This window comes from Halichoerus grypus, chromosome 7 (genome assembly GCF_964656455.1).
Source record: "Halichoerus grypus chromosome 7, mHalGry1.hap1.1, whole genome shotgun sequence".
Lineage (NCBI taxonomy): Eukaryota > Metazoa > Chordata > Mammalia > Carnivora > Phocidae > Halichoerus > Halichoerus grypus.
In genome coordinates this window covers 51,993,232-52,011,984 of record NC_135718.1, presented here as the reverse complement: position 1 = coordinate 52,011,984, position 18,753 = coordinate 51,993,232, and the positions used below count along the sequence as shown (strand labels likewise).

Below are 18,753 nucleotides of genomic sequence, written 5' to 3'. Positions count from 1 at the left end.
CTCAAAAGAAGAAAAAGAACCAGTCATGCAGAGATCCAATGGGAAGATTAAACATCTGTGATAAATGATTTTAATTTTAGCACACTAAATTTTACATAACCAAGTAAATATTGCTCCTCCAAAGTAGTCCTCTTATGAACTAAAAGCTGTTCAAGTTACACTTCCATTACCAGAAACATTTCTTGAAGCTCATTTCTAAATGCCCTGAGAATCCCTGGCACATCTTTGAGTTTTGTAAACAGCTAAAAGTCACTTAGAACCAAGTCTGATGAAGCTAGGCATCACAACTGAAGGGTCAAGTCTATTAAGAATACCACCAAGTATCTTCACAGGATTGGAGAGAAGATTAAATTAGACAATAAATGCCAAAGTGCTTAAAACTCACCCTACCCAATGAGATCATTACAAAGGAGAGCAAAGAATATATAGTAGAACATATAAGTAGTAGCAACTTTATTTTTACTTATTTATTTTTAAGTAGGCTCCACACCCATCGTGGAGCCCAATGCAGGGCTTGAACTCAAAACCCACAGTTCAAGACCTGAGCTGAGATCAAGAGTGGGACGCTTAACTGACTGAGCCACCAGGTGCCCCAGTAGTAGCAACTGTTTAAATGAGCCTAACTTTTCTTACGGTTTTGGGGTGGTTTTAAAGGTTTTTTTTTTTTTTTTTTTAAAGATTTTATTTATTTATTTGACAGAGAGATAGCGAGAACAGGAACACAAGCAGGGGGCGTGGGAGAGGGAGAAGCAGACTCCCCGCCGAGCAGGGAGCCCGATGCGGGGCTCGATCCCAGGACCCTGGGATCATGACCTGAGCCGAAGGCAGACGCTTAACGACTGAGCCACCCAGGCGTAAAATCCAACAGTTCTTGAAGACTCGTCAAAATATAATAAGAATCTGTCCCAACCTAACATCTTAAAGTCTCATATTTTGATTCGCTCCCATACTCTGCCCTTGCCTATGTCAATCATCCTCTAGTTCAGCCGGCTACCACCATAAAGTGTCCTATTTATCGGGTCCTTTCCTGGATGTTCCCGGCCTAATACCGCCCGGAGCCCTCAGGGCCCGGAGCCCACAAAAGAGCGGTCTCGGTCAGCGGACGAGCCCCAAAGACTCTCCTCCTAACCTGCACACAGGTGTTGAACAACCGATGTTGGATTCCCTCATCGGGTCTACAGGGCCAAAAGAGCAAGCTGGCCTCCCAGCTTCCCGCAGGTTGCGCGCCTAGACTCGTCGAGCTCGTAGGGGTCACGCAGGGTCACGCACGGCGACGCAGAGCCTGCCGGGAGTTCGGTGCGCAATGGCGACGCCCAGCCTGCGGGGTCGCCTACCGCGGCTGGGAAACCCGCGGAAGCCTATACTGAAGCCCAACAAGCCCCTCATCCTAGCTAACCGTGTTGGGGAACGACGCCGGGAGAAGGGCGGTGAGCAGTCGGAGCCAGGGAGGCTCCAGAGCGGAAGCCGGAGGGATGCACGGGGCGGCTGGGTGGGAGGGCTGAAGGTAAGGGTTTCCTTGTGACTGAGGGTTCTCGTTCTGCTCCTCCAGAGGCGACTTGTATTACAGAGATGTCGTTGATGATGGCGTGTTGGAAGCAGAATGAATTCCGCGACCAAGCGTGCAGAAAAGAGATCCAGGATTTCTTCGATTGTGCTTCGAGGGCTGAGGTGACAGAAGGCTCTTAGGGTGTCCTCTTGGGAGGAGAGTGGGGCGGGGATACAAGTAATTGTTCTCCTCGCCTCTTGCTAGGTGATAGGAAGTCCTTATTTTAAAAAGGCGAGGAAAGTTGTGGGAGCGATTTCACTCACGCCACAGTGGAAAAAGTCATGTTTTGAAGGCATTATGATCTTGAGCGATCTGTTTCACTGCTCTAAGCTTTAGCTATACCAGATGTAAAAGGAGGTTAATATTAATACCCACCTTAAGAATGTTGTGTTAAATGAAGGAATGAATGGGAAAATCATTTTATAAAATTTAAAGTGCTGCTCAAATAGACATTATTGTCTGAAATAGAGCTAAAGATAGTGAAGGGCAGGTTATTTGGATTTTAGCCTAAAATTAATTGCTAGCTCGCATGGTAGCTTCAGGTCATCCAGTCATTTTTAGGTTCCACGTCCCTTTTGAAAGGGGACTGGGTAGATGACACAGATATTTCCAGGCTGGTTAATATATTAATGTGCTTTGTGGCATTGTGAGAACTATTGGCCTAGGTCAGGATAAACTGTAGAGCTGTCATTTTTGTTTTTGTTCTGTCTTTTCAGGGAGTCCGAAAGATGCGATCAATCCAGGGCACAGGAGAATTTGGGGATTTACCCCCCAAGAAACTGAATAAGTTGTTACAGAGATTTCCTAACAAATCTCATGTCAGTTGAAAATGGAGAAGCATTTTCTATGACTGGACTGTGGCTACTGAGAACTATGCAGAGGTGTTTTAGAGACGTTTGCACTGCCATGCTCTATTTGAAAGGTGAAAGGAGGCAAGACACCTTTTTTACCCTTTGGAATCATTGTCAGGATGGAAGTTATGCTTTATCTTGAAATAAAATCCTCTAAAGAGAACTTGGCCTTTGTTGTAGATTAGGTTCTCCCTCCATCCTTGAACTCTGTATCCTCCGTGAGACTGGAAGCTCTTTGCTCTCTGATTTGCCCCAGGAGCAGGACAGATTTATTCTTGTTCTGCATTTGAAGTCCTTACACCATTTAGTACCCTTGCCTTTGGATGCAATAAGGGAGTTGAAGTTTGCCTGTATGCAGAGTTTTTTTGTCATCATTTGTAAGTATTTAGTGACTGCCTATTTTGTGCGTAGCCCCTGCAAGATGCTCCCAGAATACTCAGAAGTTCACAAACTGGTGCACAAAGTTACTACAGATGTATTTTATTTAGTCAACACAATTAAAAATTTCTTTCTGAATTAGATGACCACCTTCAAAAATAGGAAAGATGTCATTAAAAATCCACTTTGGAGCTTTCCATTAAAAAAAAAAAGGGATCTGGCAACACCAATTTCTTATTCCTGCATGGCAATAATCGAGTAGAACTGATTATCATTTGTCTCTATTCTCCATACCTGGAGAATACCTGGCATTGGCCTCTCTCAAATGGTGAAACTTAAACTTATTTGGCAGTTATCTTCTTTGTGTATCACCTGTTCATTCTCATTAAGTTATCCACCTAGTTGCTAAAGGTATTAACTTCTGTGACCCCTTGATATTAGAAACAATTGTATAGTATTTTATGTATACTCTGCCCTTTCAGGCATAACTAACTTAACCTTTCCTATATACGTTAGAGCATTAAATAGACAAAGGGATCAGTGGGGTTTCTAAATCTCCATTGGAATAATTATTCAGATAAAGAAGGGGTCTTGCCTCCCTGACCCCCACATCTACCTCTTCCTATAGTCCTCATTCCCCCTGGGTATGGCACTGGGCAGTTGCCTGGTTCCACAGCTGAGGCTTTTAGCGGTAGGAAGAAGCTCAGTGCTTAGGCACTTTGGACTGGACTTAGGAGTTCTTAACCTAGGGTCAGTAGATTCCCAGTAAGAGGTCTGTGGACATGAATGGGAAACAAATTTTATCTTTAGCCACAACTGAAATTTAGTATTTCAGTTAAGACTGAGGGAAACAAACCACAGTATCAGCAATATCTATGTGAAATCATATTTTCATATAGTAGTTTGCAGATACCTCAATATCGTACCCATCACTAGCTTCAAAATTATGGTAGTTATTACACTTGCTGCTGGATCTTACTTAATGTGTAAATAAAGAAGTATTACTATGTTACAAATTTGTTTTATTATTTTTAAAATTGTATTTCGACATAATTGGTTTCCTTTGTAATTTTTCTTTTTATTTTGTGCATTTACAAACAATCTGAGAAGGGTGTCTATATAGAGACTTCACCAGGCTGCCAAAGGGTCCGTAGCACAAAAAAAGGCTAAAACATCTGAACTCAAAGGACCCACTGACAAAACAATACAACCATTTCCTGAAATCAAGTGCATTCTTTTCGCGGTGCTTCCCTGGTGAGACCCTGTAACAACTCTGATGGAATGCAGGCTTCTGGACTACAACTCCCAGAAGGTGATGCGGTCCCAGGGCCTATCCGGAGTTAAAACAGTAACTCCACCCAATAGTTCCTGTGTTATCGCTTGACAGCCTACGATTCCCGGCATTCATGGCGGCTGTTTATTCCTTGGGGACACTATGGACGCCGAGTTATTGCTGGGATCTGTAGTCATTTCATATACCTCTGGGGGTTGGCTTCCTCTTACGGTATCTGAGGCTGGGTTCGAGAAAAAAAGGCAGGAAATGCAGCAATTAAACAAACAGGTCCTCTACATCTGCCCGTACCGGGTCCGGTTCCCAAGCGCGTGAGGGCGGAAGTGGTGGTGGCCGGCGCGGCCGGAAGTTCAGATCAGCTGATGGGGGAGGCGGCGCCGCAGCCGCCTAGAGGCCCCGGCTGCCGAGCGCTTCGTCCGGGCCCTGAGTCTCGGATACTGGCCACGATCCCCGTTCGCACCTCGCAGTTGGGCGAGGCCCGGTTCCATATCCCTTCCAGGCTTGAGATCCTCGTCCGGCACGGCCGCCCTGAGCGCCCCGGCCACCCCCAGCCCCGGCTCGCCCCTCAGGCCCCGGGCCTCCCCTCAGCCCCCGGCCGGCGGCCCAGGCCCCGGATCCGCGGGGGGGGACCCGGCCCCGGGGGGTGCAGGCCCCATGGAGCTGATGTTCGCGGAATGGGAGGACGGAGAGCGCTTTTCATTCGAAGATTCGGACCGCTTTGAGGAGGATTCGCTCTGTTCCTTCATCTCCGAGGCCGAGAGCCTCTGCCAGAACTGGCGGGGATGGCGCAAACAGTCCGCGGGGCCCAATTCCCCCACTGGCGGCGGTGGCGGAGGTGGCAGTGGCGGTACCAGAATGCGAGGTGAGGGTGAGCGGAGGGGGAAGGGAGCGGGCTGGCTCTGCTCAGGCCTTGCTGGGGAGCTGTCCCTGCTCGGGAGCTGTCCCGGACCGCGAGCTGTCCCAAGCCCAGAACGGACTTCTGGATTCGCTTTTCCAGTCTCCTGGGGTTGGCTTCTCCCCACCAGCGTGTGTGTGTGTGTGTGTGTGTGTGTGTGTGTTGGAGTGATGGCTGGGAAATCCTGGGTTCGATAGGATTAGCGACAGAAAGTAGATCTTTTGTGGTTCATTTGCCTTAGAGATGGGGTAGGAGAAAAAACTCGTCTGACTTGGGAATACTCACCGAGTTCAGCGTGGCGAGCCAGAAAATAGAAGAGAAGGTGGGTAAGAGGTGGACTGTGAAGAAGGGGCCACTTGAGGTGTGTCAGCTCCATTGTAAAGTGCATTGGGAGCTTCCTCTTAAGGGTGATGACCATCTCTGATCCTGGCTACACCAAGAAGGGATTGTATCCAGAGGAAAGTGGAGGTGAACTGGCCTGTGAGAAGAGATTCCACAGTTACATAGGTTCACATCAGAGGCTTGGTTCTGGGCCATATTGAACATCTGTCAGGAGCCGAGGCTGGGACCACTGGATTAGAGCCTTAGATTTCTATCATCTGGGGCCCGGGGAAGAGTGTAGGTAATTGGCTCTAGAGTCTCCATAAGAAACACTCTTCCTGCTTTTTTGCTGTAAGCTTCTTTCATCCTTGGGTCTTTCAGTGAATTAACTGATTAGTGCTGTGAAGAATTTTCCTTTTATTAAAGGGGATTGAGGGGAGAGTGATGATAAGTGACGCTCCACAGGCTCAAGACTCACCACATCCTTTCCCTGCCTTCCTCATGGCACAGTTTTTGTCCTGGTCCTCAGTGCAAGCTGACTTTTTTCAGCAGTTGGGGTTGTGATTCTACTCCGGCCATTCCAAGAGTCCTGTTTTCCAAACTGCCCTACAGAAATTTTTAGCACCCCTCTGGGACAGAGAGAAATGTACACATGTCACTTGTTAGGAGTGGTAGTGTTCAACTTCAGTTGGAGAGGTGGCATATGTTCTGTGTACACAGACCCACAGGCCCACAAAGATCATAGGCAGTTTCACTGTGGGTCTTCTATGGTCTCTCTGCTTCTTTCACATTTGCATGTGTGGGTAGTCTTGGGGCTTAGAGCTCTTTCACTTTGAGGGAAGTAACCAAAGTCATGTTGGTGAACATTCTCAGCATACCAATATCTTCCTGAATAGGTTAAGATCTAGGAAAGCATGTCCTTCCCCAAGCCCCCTGCCATCCTGGGCTATCCTCAGTTGCTCACTTGTGAAATAAGGAGATTAACTTCTTTAAAAAAGGTTTCTTTCAGCTCCATGATTTTCTGATCTTTCTTCTAATCTGACTAGCAATTTGTGGAGATATGTATGCAGTCTATTGTGTTTCACCACTTTTTGATTAAAACAGTGTAGGAAAGCTTGAGTGGCAATTCCATCCTGCTCCAGGTGATAACAGGTTCCCCTGGGATAACCCATCTTCCTCCCATCCCATCTTCCCAGGCTTCCATTGTAGGAAGCCAAGGTTCAGGTGTGCCAAAGGACATGCAGCCTCTCTTAACTCCTCTGGGCTCTGGCCCATCCTCACTCCTTGGGTAGAGGTCTAGAGTCATCTAGAGAAAAAGGGATAGTAAAAAAGCAATTAGAGAAGAGAATGTCAGAGGAGAGACATTAACAACGTAATATGAATCTAAAGTGCTAGGTATAAGGGAAATTAGATGCCGAGCCATGTGAGAGGGGTTACCTGCTAGGATCCTGGAACACACCTGTTTGGCCAGGAGTTTCTGGGATATCCCTGGTATCTTCTGTTCTAGACCTTAGGTAGCGGGCTGTGGGCTGCGGTTGATTAGCTCCCCACCCCGAGATGGGAGTCTTAAGGGTTAATGTATCCTAACAGGAGGGTCCCTTGGTTTTTTTATCCAGCTCTCCCCTTCCTTTCATAGTGAAGTGGGGCCCAAGAAGTTAGGCACTGGCATTGGTGCCAAGTAATCATGGCCCTTTTCATTTCCCCTTCTCTTCACCCTCACCCAAACATTTGTTTCCAAGATGGACTGGTGATCCCATTGGTGGAGCTATCAGCAAAGCAGGTGGCATTTCATATCCCATTTGAAGTGGTGGAGAAAGTTTATCCCCCAGTGCCTGAGCAGCTACAGCTCCGAATTGCTTTTTGGAGCTTCCCTGAGAATGAAGAGGATATCCGGTGAGGCTAAAGGACTGATGGTGGGGAGTGGGTCCTGATATTCCACACTGTGTACTGGGCTTCGTACAAAACAAAGGAGATACTGTACTGGGGGCTGTGGTAAAAAGAAGATGAGGGGAGGAGAGTGCCTGGGATTTTCCCCCAAAGGGAGTGACACTGGAGAGAGAGTGCCCAGGGCGTGGGGGTCTCTGATGGGGTCTCTAGAAGGCTATTTGCTGAGTTGTGCCCGTGTCCTCCTCCTCACCCCCAGGCTGTATTCGTGCCTCGCCAACGGCAGTGCAGATGAGTTTCAGCGAGGGGATCAGCTGTTCCGCATGAGGGCTGTGAAGGACCCACTGCAGATAGGTAAGGGTGCCCTCGTGCCCTGTGCGGGCCCCCCCTGCCCCCCCCAACTCCTCCCATCCCCTGTGTTAGGAATGAAGGACCTACTGCAAGAAGCCAGAGCAGGTTGTCAGAATAACTGCAGGGCCAGGGGTGTGGGCGGAGAGTGATGTCCTGATGGCTCTCCCTGACCATACCCATGTTTCTCCCCAGGGTTCCACCTGAGTGCTACAGTGGTGCCACCTCAGATGGTCCCCCCCAAAGGGGCCTACAACGTGGCTGTGATGTTTGACCGCTGTCGGGTCACTTCCTGCAGCTGCACCTGTGGGGCTGGGGCCAAATGGTGCACTCACGTCGTGGCACTCTGTCTCTTCCGCATCCACAACGTGAGGCCCTCCCAATTTATCCCGGCCCTATCCTACGCTCCATCCCCCCCTTCTCTGCTGCATGCCTGGCCACAATGTGAGCCCCCTCGCCTCCCTTAATCTGCCTGTCTTTCCCCAGCTCCAGCGTCAGCAAGCCTTTTCTCAGCTTGTTCTGTTTCTCTCTGTGTCCCGTTCAGGCTTCTGCAGTCTGCCTGCGTGCCCCAGTCTCAGAATCCCTGTCTCGGCTGCAGAGGGACCAGCTGCAGAAGTTTGCTCAGTACCTCATCAGTGAGCTCCCTCAGCAGGTGAGTGAGGATGGCCGCCCCTCCTCCAACTCCAAGCTCCGGGACCGCATGTAAGTCTTCACGGTAGACCAGTGCCTCCTTGGGTCACCTGTGCCTTTGTCCCTTTCCCTGTCAGATCCTCCCCACAGCCCAGCGTCTTCTGGATGAACTCCTCTCTTCCCAGTCAACAGCCATCAATACGGTGTGTGGGGCCCCCGGTGAGTGTGGAGAGAAGGAAGGGCGGTAGGAAGGAAGAAAGCGGGTCGTGCAGAGCACCACTTCCTCAAAGCTTGCTGTTGTCAGGCGAATCCAGGTCCCTGTCTCTAGGTAACTGACTGCCTATCACCCCCAGACCCCACAGCAGGGCCCTCTGCCTCTGACCAGAGTACCTGGTATTTGGATGAATCGACACTCACCGACAACATCAAGAAGACACTGCACAAGTTCTGTGGACCCTCGCCTGTGGTCTTCAGGTAAATTGGATCTCTTTACGCCTGTGTCTGCGGCAGAAGGGAGCGTCCCTCAGGCTGTTGACAGATCCTCTGTTCTGTGAATACCCGTGCTTCAAGAATTTTTGTCCTGGACATCCTTTTCCCCCTACACCCTGTATTTTGGGTCGGGACCCCTTTTGTGTCAAAGCCCTGGTGCACTTTGACCCGTTGAAGGCGGCCCCATCTCAGGGTGAGCATTTTCCACTCCCCTGCCTTCACAGTGACGTGAACTCCATGTACCTGTCTTCCACGGAGCCTCCAGCTGCTGCTGAATGGGCATGTCTGCTGCGCCCTCTGAGGGGCCGCGAGCCAGAGGGTGTCTGGAACCTGCTTAGCATTGTGCGGGAGATGTTCAAACGGAGGGACAGCAATGCTGCCCCCTTGTTGGAAATCCTCACCGACCAGTGCCTCACCTATGAGCAGGTAACCCTCCAGAGCTGGCTAGGCCCATCGTGGCTCATTTTCTCCTTCCCTGGACCTCATTCCCCTCTTGCTGACAGGGGCGCTGCGGAGGGCCGCTCTATCTTTCTCTCTGTTTGCAGATAACAGGTTGGTGGTACAGCGTGCGCACGTCCGCCTCTCACAGCAGTGCCAGTGGGCACACGGGCCGTAGCAACGGGCAGTCCGAGGTGGCAGCCCACGCGTGTGCCAGCATGTGTGACGAGATGGTCACGCTGTGGAGGCTGGCTGTTTTGGACCCTGCACTCAGCCCCCAGCGGTGAGTCTCTCCCCTGGCTCACCACAGCGCGGGTGCTGGGCCCGCCCGGGACAGACCCGGCGCTCGTGTCCTGCGCACACACAAATGTGCTGTTCTTCTAGCCCTGGGGAGATGGCAGGTGCTGAGCAGCAGGGTTACCAGTGACTTCGGAGTCCTTTTTCTGAGAGGCTTTCTCCCTTCCCTCCCCTAAGTAGCTCCCACTTTGCCAAATACCTGAGTGTTGGAGTGATGTGTATGGGCTGGCTCAAGAAGTGCTTCCCTCGGCCCTTCCGCGGGCCCCTCCTCGGGGGCTTATGCCTGCTCTGTCTCCTCCCATCCCTTCTCAGGGCGGGATGTAGCCTCCCTGCAGCCTCCCCAACTTTGTTCCCACAGCCGCCGGGAACTGTGTGCGCAGCTACGCCAGTGGCAGCTAAAGGTGATTGAGAATGTGAAGCGGGGACAACACAAAAAGACCCTGGAGCGGCTCTTCCCCGGCTTCCGGCCGGCGGTGGAGGCCTGCTACTTCAACTGGGAAGAGGCCTACCCGCTTCCCGGTGTCACCTACAGCGGCACTGACCGGAAGCTGGCGCTGTGCTGGGCCCGGGCCCTGCCGCCTCGGCCCGGCGCCTCCCGATCTGGGGGCCTGGAGGAATCCCGGGAGCGGCCCCGAGCTCTTCCTTCTGAGCCCGCTGTGCGGCCCAAGGAGCCTGGGGCCAAGCGCAAGGGATTGGGTGAGGGGGTCCCCTCGTCGCAGCGGGGGCCCCGCCGCCTCTCTGCTGAGGGGGGAGATAAGGCTCTGCATAAGATGGGTCCAGGTGGGGGCAAAGCCAAGGCCCTGGGTGGGGCTGGCAGTGGGGGCAAGGGCCCAGCAGGCGGTGGGAGCAAGCGGCGGCTGAGCAGTGAAGACAGCTCCCTGGAGCCAGACCTGGCCGAGATGAGCCTGGATGACAGCAGCCTGGCCCTGGGTGCAGAGGCCAGCACCTTTGGTGGATTCCCTGAGAGCCCGCCACCCTGCCCTCCTCCCGGTGGCTCCCGAGGTCCTTCCACCTTCCTTCCTGAACCCCCAGATACTTACGAAGAAGATGGTGGTGTGTACTTCTCAGAAGGGCCCGAGCCTCCCACAGCCTCTGCGGGCCCCCGTGGCCTATTGCCTGGGGAGGTCTGTACCCGGGACGACCTCCCTTCCACAGATGAGAGTGGCAATGGGCTCCCCAAAACCAAAGAGGCAGCCACTGTAGTCGGAGAGGAGGATGATGACTACCAGGCATATTATCTGAATGCCCAGGATGGGGCTGGGGGCGAGGAAGAGAAGGCCGAGGGCGGGGCCGGGGAGGAGCACGACCTGTTTGCCGGGCTGAAGCCGCTGGAACAGGAGAGCCGCATGGAGGTGAGGACGAGGGTGCTTCTTAGCCACAGCTGGGAGCGGGGCCAGCTGGCTGTAGTTGGGGGTGTCAGGACCGTAGCAAGGCCGTTAGAATCCGGTAGTGGGCTCCTAACTGGCCTCCCTGCCTGCAGTCTCTTCTCTTCACTGCTTCCATATTGATTTTCCTGAACTGTCTGATGGTGTGACTCGGATACTTAAAAGTCTCCAGCATTTCTCACTGCCCTCAGTTTAAAATTGAAGGTCCTTGGCATGACCTGTGAGGCTTCACTTGGTCTGATCTTTGCATGCTTCTCCAGACTCATCTAGCTCTTCTGTCCTTTTTACTGGTCAGCTGAACCATTCCTCTAGCTTGCCATGCTTTCTCTTGCATCCTTACATTTGCACAGATTGGCCTTTCTGCCTAGAATGTTCTTCCCTCACCTTACCTCCTGTTCCTTCTTCAGGTGTCAGATATCTTAGAGATCACTTCCTTGAGGAAGTTTTCCCTGAGATTGCTCCTCTGCCCCAGACCCCAGTGAGCTATCTTACCCACCTGTTCCCCTCTTGACCTTTCCCAGGGGTAGCTGGCTTCACACTGGTTTGTGTGTTCGTGTGTTTATTTCTGTGATCAGACTGTGAGTTCCCGTAGTCTACCCAAGACCAGTATAGGGCCTAGCATGTAGTAAGTACTCATGGGATGTTTGCCGCGTGAGTGAGTATGGTGTCCCGCCCCTGGAAGTTAGGGCTTCAACCTGTGTGCTGCCCCTGTGCTCTCCAGGTACTGTTTGCCTGTGCTGAGGCCCTGCACGCGCACGGCTACAGCAGTGAGGCCTCCCGTCTCACCGTGGAGCTTGCCCAGGACCTGCTAGCCAACCCACCCGACCTCAAGGTAGAGCCGCCCCCTGCCAAGGTGAGAGACCCCCACCTACCTCCTTCCCCACTTAGCCCTAACCCTCTTCTGTGCTGCACCCCAAGCGAGAGCCTCCTCCTCACTCCACCAAGATGAGTCAGATTCATCTGCCTGCCTCCTTGTACTTCCCTCTTTAGGGCAAGAAGAACAAGGTATCTACGAGCCGTCAGACCTGGGTGGCTACCAACACCCTGACCAAGGCAGCCTTCCTGTTGACAGTGCTAAGTGAGCGTCCAGAGCACCACAACCTGGCCTTCCGAGTTGGCATGTTTGCCTTGGAGCTACAGCGGCCCCCAGCTTCTACCAAGGCCTTGGAGGTCAGAGGTTCTGTCTGAGCCTTGTACTGCCCTCTCCTCAGAGCCTTGCAGCTCGATCTCCATCGAAGTAGTAGAGGTCTGAGCCCCTTCCTATACTGATAGGTGAAGCTGGCCTACCAGGAGTCTGAGGTGGCTGCCCTGCTCAAGAAGATTCCTCTGGGTCCGAGTGAGATGAGTACCATGCGGTGCCGGGCAGAGGAGCTTCGGGAGGGGACGCTCTGTGACTATCGGCCCGTTTTGCCTCTCATGTTGGCCAGTTTCATCTTTGACGTTCTCTGTGCTCCAGGTATGGCGCACGACTCTACAGCAAGTAGGAATCTTGGGGTAGGAGTAGTTTTCTCTAAGGAGAAACCAAGAGCCCCAAGGCTCTGAATTGCCTTTAGGACCCATCAGGCAGCTTCATGAGAGGTCTGGAATGATAAGGGTCTTGGGTTCCCTACAGTTCGTTCTTTCCCATCATGCTTCTGTCTGGCTGACTTACTCCAACTTTTATCTAGTGGTTTCTCCCACGGGTTCCCGGCCTCCGAGTCGTAACTGGAACAACGAGATGCCTGGGGACGAGGAGCTGGGATTTGAAGCAGCAGTTGCTGCCTTAGGTGAGTCTAGCGTTATCTTGAGCACATCTGTGAACTAAGCCTGGCCCAGGCCATGAAGGGCGTGAGACATGGCCCTGTTTTGAAGGGGCTGTAGGGTAGTGGGACAGCCAGAATGACACGAATGAGCCAAGTAGTGCCTGTGAGACAGCCAAGAATTAGGAACAAAATGTTTGCTATGGCTGTTGGGGGTTAGAAGGGCTGCGAAACAAAAATCTAGGAGGAGGACTCAGGGAGGGTGTAGAATATGAAATGTAGGTTCAAAGATCAGCTAAGTTTTTGATAGGGGGTTCAAAACACCATGAATAAAGACACGGGGGCAGGTAAGTCTTGATCAGAGTGAGGAGTCCTGCTTCCCTGAAGTGATGGCTATGCTGTGAAGGCAGAGTGGGCCAGGTCACGAAGGTCTTAAAAAGCAGGTCAGAGCTAAGGCTGGATGTAGTAGGCGATGGGGACCTTCCACAGCGGATGTGGGTTGGACCAGAACTCCTTATGTCATACGCTGGTGGCTCGGCAGCCCTGGCCTGTTCACCTTTGCTGTCTTGGGAGTTATGGCCATTCTCAGTCCCTGTGAGACCCTTCTTCTTACAGGTATGAAGACAACAGTGAGTGAGGCAGAGCATCCCCTCCTGTGTGAAGGCACACGTCGGGAGAAGGGTGACCTGGCACTAGCACTAATGATCACTTACAAGGATGACCAAGCCAAGCTCAAAAAGGTAGGGACTGAGGAACTGGGATTTTGACAGGCGGGGAGCAAATTTTACCACCTTTCTCCAGAATTCCAGGACAACAAGGAAAGGGCTATTCTGCTCATAGGAGATTAATGGAGAATCTTAGGGACACTTCATAAAGAATAAGACCAAATTAGGGGGAGGGGGGAGTGGGTGGCTCAGTCAGCTGAGCGTTCAACTCTTGATTTCGGTTCAGGTCATAATTTCAGGGTCGTGAGACTGAACTCCGTGTCGGGGTCTGTGCTGGGTGTGGGGTCTGCTTGGGAGTCTCTCTCCTCCCTCTGCCCCTCCCTGCTGCGCTTGTTTGCACATTCTCCCTCTAAAATGAAAAACAAAACTAAAAAAACCGCTGCTAAAAAAAAAAAAAAGACTACGACCAATGGTTCTCATAGGAGCGCTTGGGCAGGGGGTGGAGGAAGAGAAGCAGAGAGCATAAAGTCAGTTATACGTTTATTTCAATATTTATTGAATATCAATATACTCAGCCCTGTGATTGTTAGGATATCAAGATATGTAAGCCAGCCCCTATCTTGGGGGGGTGGTTTCCTATGGTTGTAACTGGGGAAGGCTTCCTGAAGAGGTGGTATTAAGCTGTTTCAAAGAGAGAGGAAGGTAATAGACATAGAAGTCAGGAGATAAAAGGCATCTTGTCACTGCTTCTGTTCTCCAGATCTTAGACAAACTGTTGGACCGAGAGAGCCAGACGCATAAGCCCCAGACACTGAGTTCGTTCTACTCCTCCAGCCGCCCAGCCACAGCCAGCCAGAGGTCTCCCTCAAAGCATGGGGGCCCATCTGCCCCAGGGGCCCTGCAACCACTGACCTCGGGCTCTGCAGGGCCTGCTCAGCCAGGGAGTGTGGCAGGGGCTGGGCCAGGCCCCACTGAGGGCTTCACAGAGAAGAATGTGCCTGGTGAGGTGGGGGCACTGGGCAGGGGGGATGAATGGTATGGAACCACGTTGGGGTCCCCTTTCCTGAGCTTATCCCAATGTCCTGTTTTCCCCACCTAGAAAGTTCCCCACATTCTCCCTGTGAGGGTCTCCCATCTGAGGCAGCTTTGACCCCAAGGCCAGAAGGGAAGGTTCCCAGCCGCCTGGCACTTGGCAGTCGTGGAGGCTACAATGGACGGGGCTGGGGCTCCCCAGGGCGGCCTAAGAAGAAACACACAGGTATGACAGCCTGTGGGATGATATGGAGGGAAGGATATTCCTGAAGTCTGAACTCTGGAACTTCTGGCTTCTGAGGACTGACTTGTCTTGGGTTAGGCATGGCCAGCATTGACAGCAGTGCCCCTGAAACCACGTCGGATAGCTCCCCCACCTTAAGCCGGAGGCCACTTCGAGGGGGCTGGGCCCCTACCTCCTGGGGCCGAGGACAGGACAGTGACAGCATTAGCAGCTCTTCTTCGGACTCTCTCGGCTCGTCGTCGTCCAGTGGAAGTCGCCGGGCCAGTGCCAGTGGAGGGGCCCGGGCGAAGACCGTTGAAGTTGGCAGGTCAGTAGAAGAAGTCCCCGTCTCCTCTCATCTGGCCCCACCCTCAGAGCCACCCGCCTAGTGTTATCTAGCTGTCGTTCCCCCAGGGACCCCACTTGCCCTGGGCTCTCCCAACCCACCTCGATACCCATTTCAGAGAAACCCCAATCCCCGTCCCTACCCCATCGCCCCTTCAGGTACAAGGGCCGCCGTCCCGAGAGTCATGCCCCCCATGTACCCAATCAGCCATCAGAGGCAGCTGCACACTTCTACTTCGAGTTGGCGAAGACGGTGCTGATCAAGGCAGGGGGCAACAGCAGCACTTCCATTTTCACACATCCATCTTCCTCAGGGGGCCACCAGGGTCCTCACCGCAACCTGCATCTTTGCGCCTTCGAGATTGGGCTTTATGCCCTTGGCCTGCACAACTTTGTTTCTCCCAACTGGCTCTCACGTACTTATTCTTCCCACGTTTCCTGGATTACAGGTAAACCCAGTGTCTTGACTTGGGTTTGGGAGGGGGTGTTAACTGATAGAGTGGAGAGTCTTATCCTTGTGGAATTACCGATCGGATAGGAGACCCCATTCCCGCTCCCCAGCAGTGCCCATACTAACCCCATTCTGATTTTTGCTCCTTTCCCTGAAGGCCAGGCAATGGAGATTGGCAGTGCAGCTCTGACTATACTGGTAGAATGCTGGGATGGACACCTGACACCCCCTGAGGTTGCATCCCTGGCTGACAGGGCGTCACGGGCACGAGACTCCAATATGGTGAGGGCAGCAGCGGAGCTAGCCCTAAGCTGCCTGCCTCATGCCCATGCGTTGAACCCCAATGAGATCCAGCGGGCCCTGGTGCAGTGCAAGGAGCAGGTATTTCTACAGGCAATCTGGGGACCTGCTTTGAGGCATCTGGGCAGGGGCATTGGGCATGGGGAAAACTAACGGCCCAGCTCTTGATTGCCATATCCCGAAGTTCACAAATTATCTAGTTTGTCCTGATATGGTGATACTTGACATATTAATGCACTTTCACATCCATTACTTCTTTTACCTTATAACTCTGAGATCAGGATTATTCCTATATTATAGATAAGGAAATGGAGGCCTATACTTTAGGGACCAAGGTGATCAGCAGGCTGACATCCTTAGGGCAGGCTTTGGGGAGATAGATAGATAGTGGAATTGGATGGGAGTGGCTAAGTTAGTCTGGAACTGGGACTATAACCTGGGTCTTCTGCTGGTCAGCAGGTGTTTGTTCAGTGTCTGTGTGAAGCATTCATTGCTCTGACACAGACTCTGAGCATTGGCCCTGACCTCTGATGCCGACCCGGGAACCGGCCAATTCAGAGGGACACGCTGGAATGTCATTTAAAACCATGCCTGAGTACAGCCCCTCCCCCTTAACCCTCTGCCCCTCCCTTCCAGGATAACCTGATGCTGGAGAAGGCCTGCATGGCGGTGGAAGAGGCGGCTAAGGGTGGGGGTGTATACCCCGAAGTGTTGTTTGAGGTTGCTCACCAGTGGTTCTGGCTCTATGAGCAGACAGCAGGTGGCTCATCCACAGCCCGTGAAGGGGCTACAAGCTGTAGTGCCGGTGGGATCAGGGCAGCTGGGGAGGCTGGGCGGGGGCTGCCTGAGGGCAGGGGGGGCCCAGGGGCTGAGCCGGTTACAGTGGCAGCGGCAGCAGTGACAGCAGCAGCCACAGTGGTGCCAGTCATCTCAGTGGGGTCCAGTTTATACCCAGGTCCAGGACTGGGGCATGGTCATTCCCCTGGCCTGCACCCCTACACTGCTCTACAGCCCCACCTGCCCTGCAGCCCTCAGTACCTCACCCACCCAGCTCACCCTGCCCACCCAATGCCTCATATGCCCCGGCCTGCCGTCTTCCCTGTGCCCAGCTCTGCATACCCACAGGTGAGACCAGTGTTCTGCTGGGGGGCAGGGGGCGGGGGCTGGGCATTGGGAGTTCATGTGGGGTTGGAGTGGGGTACTCTGGGAGAACAACAGGGCTGTCCTGGTGAGGTGGTGGAGGTCTGGGGGACCCAGGCTAACTAAGATAAGAAATGTAGGGACACCCAGTTGTGGGCCAAAGGGGGAGAGACGCATCTTAGTATCATTTCCTTCTCTTCTCCCTGTCTTTAGGGTGTGCATCCTGCCTTCTTGGGGGCTCAGTACCCTTACTCAGTGACTCCCCCCTCACTTGCTGCCACTGCTGTGTCTTTCCCCGTCCCTTCCATGGCACCCATCACAGTACATCCCTACCACACAGAGCCAGGGCTCCCACTGCCCACCAGTGTGGCCTGTGAGTTGTGGGGACAGGGAACAGGTGAATGGAGGGGAGGTACACTGGGCAGGGGAGATGGGGGAGGAACCCTCTCTGTCCCTTTGTGGGCTGTGAGTTGCTCATACGACTTTCGTTCCCCTCCCCTCCCCCCCTGCCCCCACCCAGTGAGCAGTGTCCATCCAGCATCCACGTTTCCAGCCATCCAGGGTGCCTCGTTGCCGGCCCTGACTACACAGCCCAGCCCTCTGGTGAGCGGGGGGTTTCCACCACCCGAGGAGGAGACACACAGTCAGCCTGTCAACCCACACAGCCTACACCACCTGCACGCTGCCTACCGTGTTGGTGAGAGGAGGACCCCTTCTGTGCCCCCACCTGCAGTTGTGCCACAGGCTCTTCGGTGACCCCTCCCTCCCCACAGCTCTTCATTTGTTTCCTGTGGGGTCAGGTGTACCAGGTTGGGGTAGAGGAGGAAAAGGATGTACCCCCACCATGTGCCCACCCTTTTCTCCCAGGAATGCTGGCACTGGAGATGCTGGGTCGCCGAGCACACAATGATCACCCCAACAACTTCTCCCGCTCCCCCCCCTACACTGATGATGTCAAATGGTTGCTGGGGCTGGCAGCAAAGCTGGGTAACACCTCCCCTCCCCAGGACCATTGTCCGCCCCCCACCCGCTTCCCCCACCTTCCTATCCCAGACCTCCTTCCTAGCTCTTGCTCAGAGTTGAGGCCTTGGTCGGGTATGTGTGCGTGCGCGGGGGGCGGGGGGTTACCTCAGCTCCTGGGGTGGAGGGCGGCTCTCTGCCAGGCCAGAGCTGAGAGAGGAGAGTTGGGTCCCTAGGGCAGAGGTGGCCACCCCCGTCTCATGCCCCTCCCCCTGCCCCCCAGGAGTGAACTACGTGCACCAGTTCTGTGTGGGGGCAGCCAAGGGGGTGCTGAGCCCGTTTGTGCTGCAGGAGATCGTCATGGAGACGCTGCAGCGGCTGAGCCCTGCTCATGCCCACAACCACCTGCGTGCCCCGGCCTTCCACCAACTGGTGCAGCGCTGCCAGCAGGCATACATGCAGGTGACAACCTAGGACGCGTGGAGGAGGGGGGAGTCCCTCCTGGGCAGGCAGGGAACCAATTCCCCCGCTTGCTGGGGAGGACGGGCCTGGTGCTGTGCTTAGTGGCTTCATCCTGTTCCAGTACATCCACCACCGCTTGATTCACCTGACCCCTGCCGACTACGACGACTTTGTGAATGCGATCCGCAGTGCCCGCAGCGCCTTCTGCCTGACACCCATGGGCATGATGCAGTTCAACGACATCCTGCAGAACCTCAAGCGCAGCAAACAGACCAAGGAGCTGTGGCAGCGGGTCTCACTCGAGATGACCACCTTCTCCCCATGAGTCTGGCCCCTCTAGGGTCCTATACAGGGACACAGGCCTGTGGCTATGGGGGCCCCTCACACAGAGGGAGTGAATCTTGGCTGGACAGATCATCCCCACTCAGTTCTCTGGTAGCCCAGACTGGCAGCTGCTCTTGGGCCGTAGCTTGGGGCCAAGATGTCTCAGACCCTAGAGACCTAGGGTTGGGGGAGACAGCCCTGTCTGGGAGGGGGCATTGGGTGGCCTCTGGTATTTATTTGGCATTTATAAATATATAAACTCCTTTTTTACTCTAGTCTGCCTGGGCCTTCGCCTTCTTTCCCTCCATGTGCAGATGAGCTTTGAACCGGGGTGGGGGAAGAGACTGGTAACTTGCTTT

The 18,753-nt window shown here is 53.5% G+C and overlaps 2 protein-coding genes across 8 annotated transcripts; both read left to right on the top strand.

Annotated features, from left to right (window-relative positions):
* Positions 1 to 1,258: 1,258 nt before the first annotated feature.
* CHCHD1 (coiled-coil-helix-coiled-coil-helix domain containing 1) lies at positions 1,259 to 2,560 on the top strand. Its single transcript, XM_036110291.2, has 3 exons — positions 1,259 to 1,427; positions 1,550 to 1,668; positions 2,263 to 2,560. Exons 1-3 carry the CDS (start codon positions 1,304 to 1,306, stop codon positions 2,371 to 2,373), a joined length of 354 nt encoding a protein of 117 aa, XP_035966184.1. The 5' UTR covers positions 1,259 to 1,303; the 3' UTR covers positions 2,374 to 2,560.
* Positions 2,561 to 4,207: 1,647 nt separating this feature from the next.
* ZSWIM8 (zinc finger SWIM-type containing 8) lies at positions 4,208 to 18,669 on the top strand. Of its 7 annotated transcripts, none has more exons than XM_078077556.1 (26): positions 4,208 to 4,928; positions 7,022 to 7,175; positions 7,426 to 7,520; positions 7,710 to 7,882; positions 8,059 to 8,166; positions 8,282 to 8,363; positions 8,498 to 8,618; positions 8,858 to 9,059; positions 9,179 to 9,354; positions 9,727 to 10,720; positions 11,475 to 11,585; positions 11,744 to 11,923; positions 12,026 to 12,209; positions 12,421 to 12,519; positions 13,108 to 13,232; positions 13,918 to 14,158; positions 14,257 to 14,415; positions 14,512 to 14,740; positions 14,917 to 15,206; positions 15,366 to 15,589; positions 16,145 to 16,633; positions 16,862 to 17,045; positions 17,169 to 17,345; positions 17,516 to 17,635; positions 17,960 to 18,070; positions 18,192 to 18,669. In XM_078077556.1, exons 1-26 carry the CDS (start codon positions 4,721 to 4,723, stop codon positions 18,650 to 18,652), a joined length of 5,697 nt encoding a protein of 1,898 aa, XP_077933682.1. In that variant the 5' UTR covers positions 4,208 to 4,720; the 3' UTR covers positions 18,653 to 18,669. The 7 variants fall into 7 exon arrangements, with proteins under 7 accessions (XP_077933682.1, XP_035966150.1, XP_035966151.1 ...); XM_036110257.2 differs by having other exon boundaries at positions 4,209 to 4,928; positions 11,475 to 11,606; XM_036110258.2 differs by having other exon boundaries at positions 4,210 to 4,928; positions 11,475 to 11,606; positions 16,862 to 17,021.
* The last annotated feature ends 84 nt before the right edge of the window (positions 18,670 to 18,753 follow it).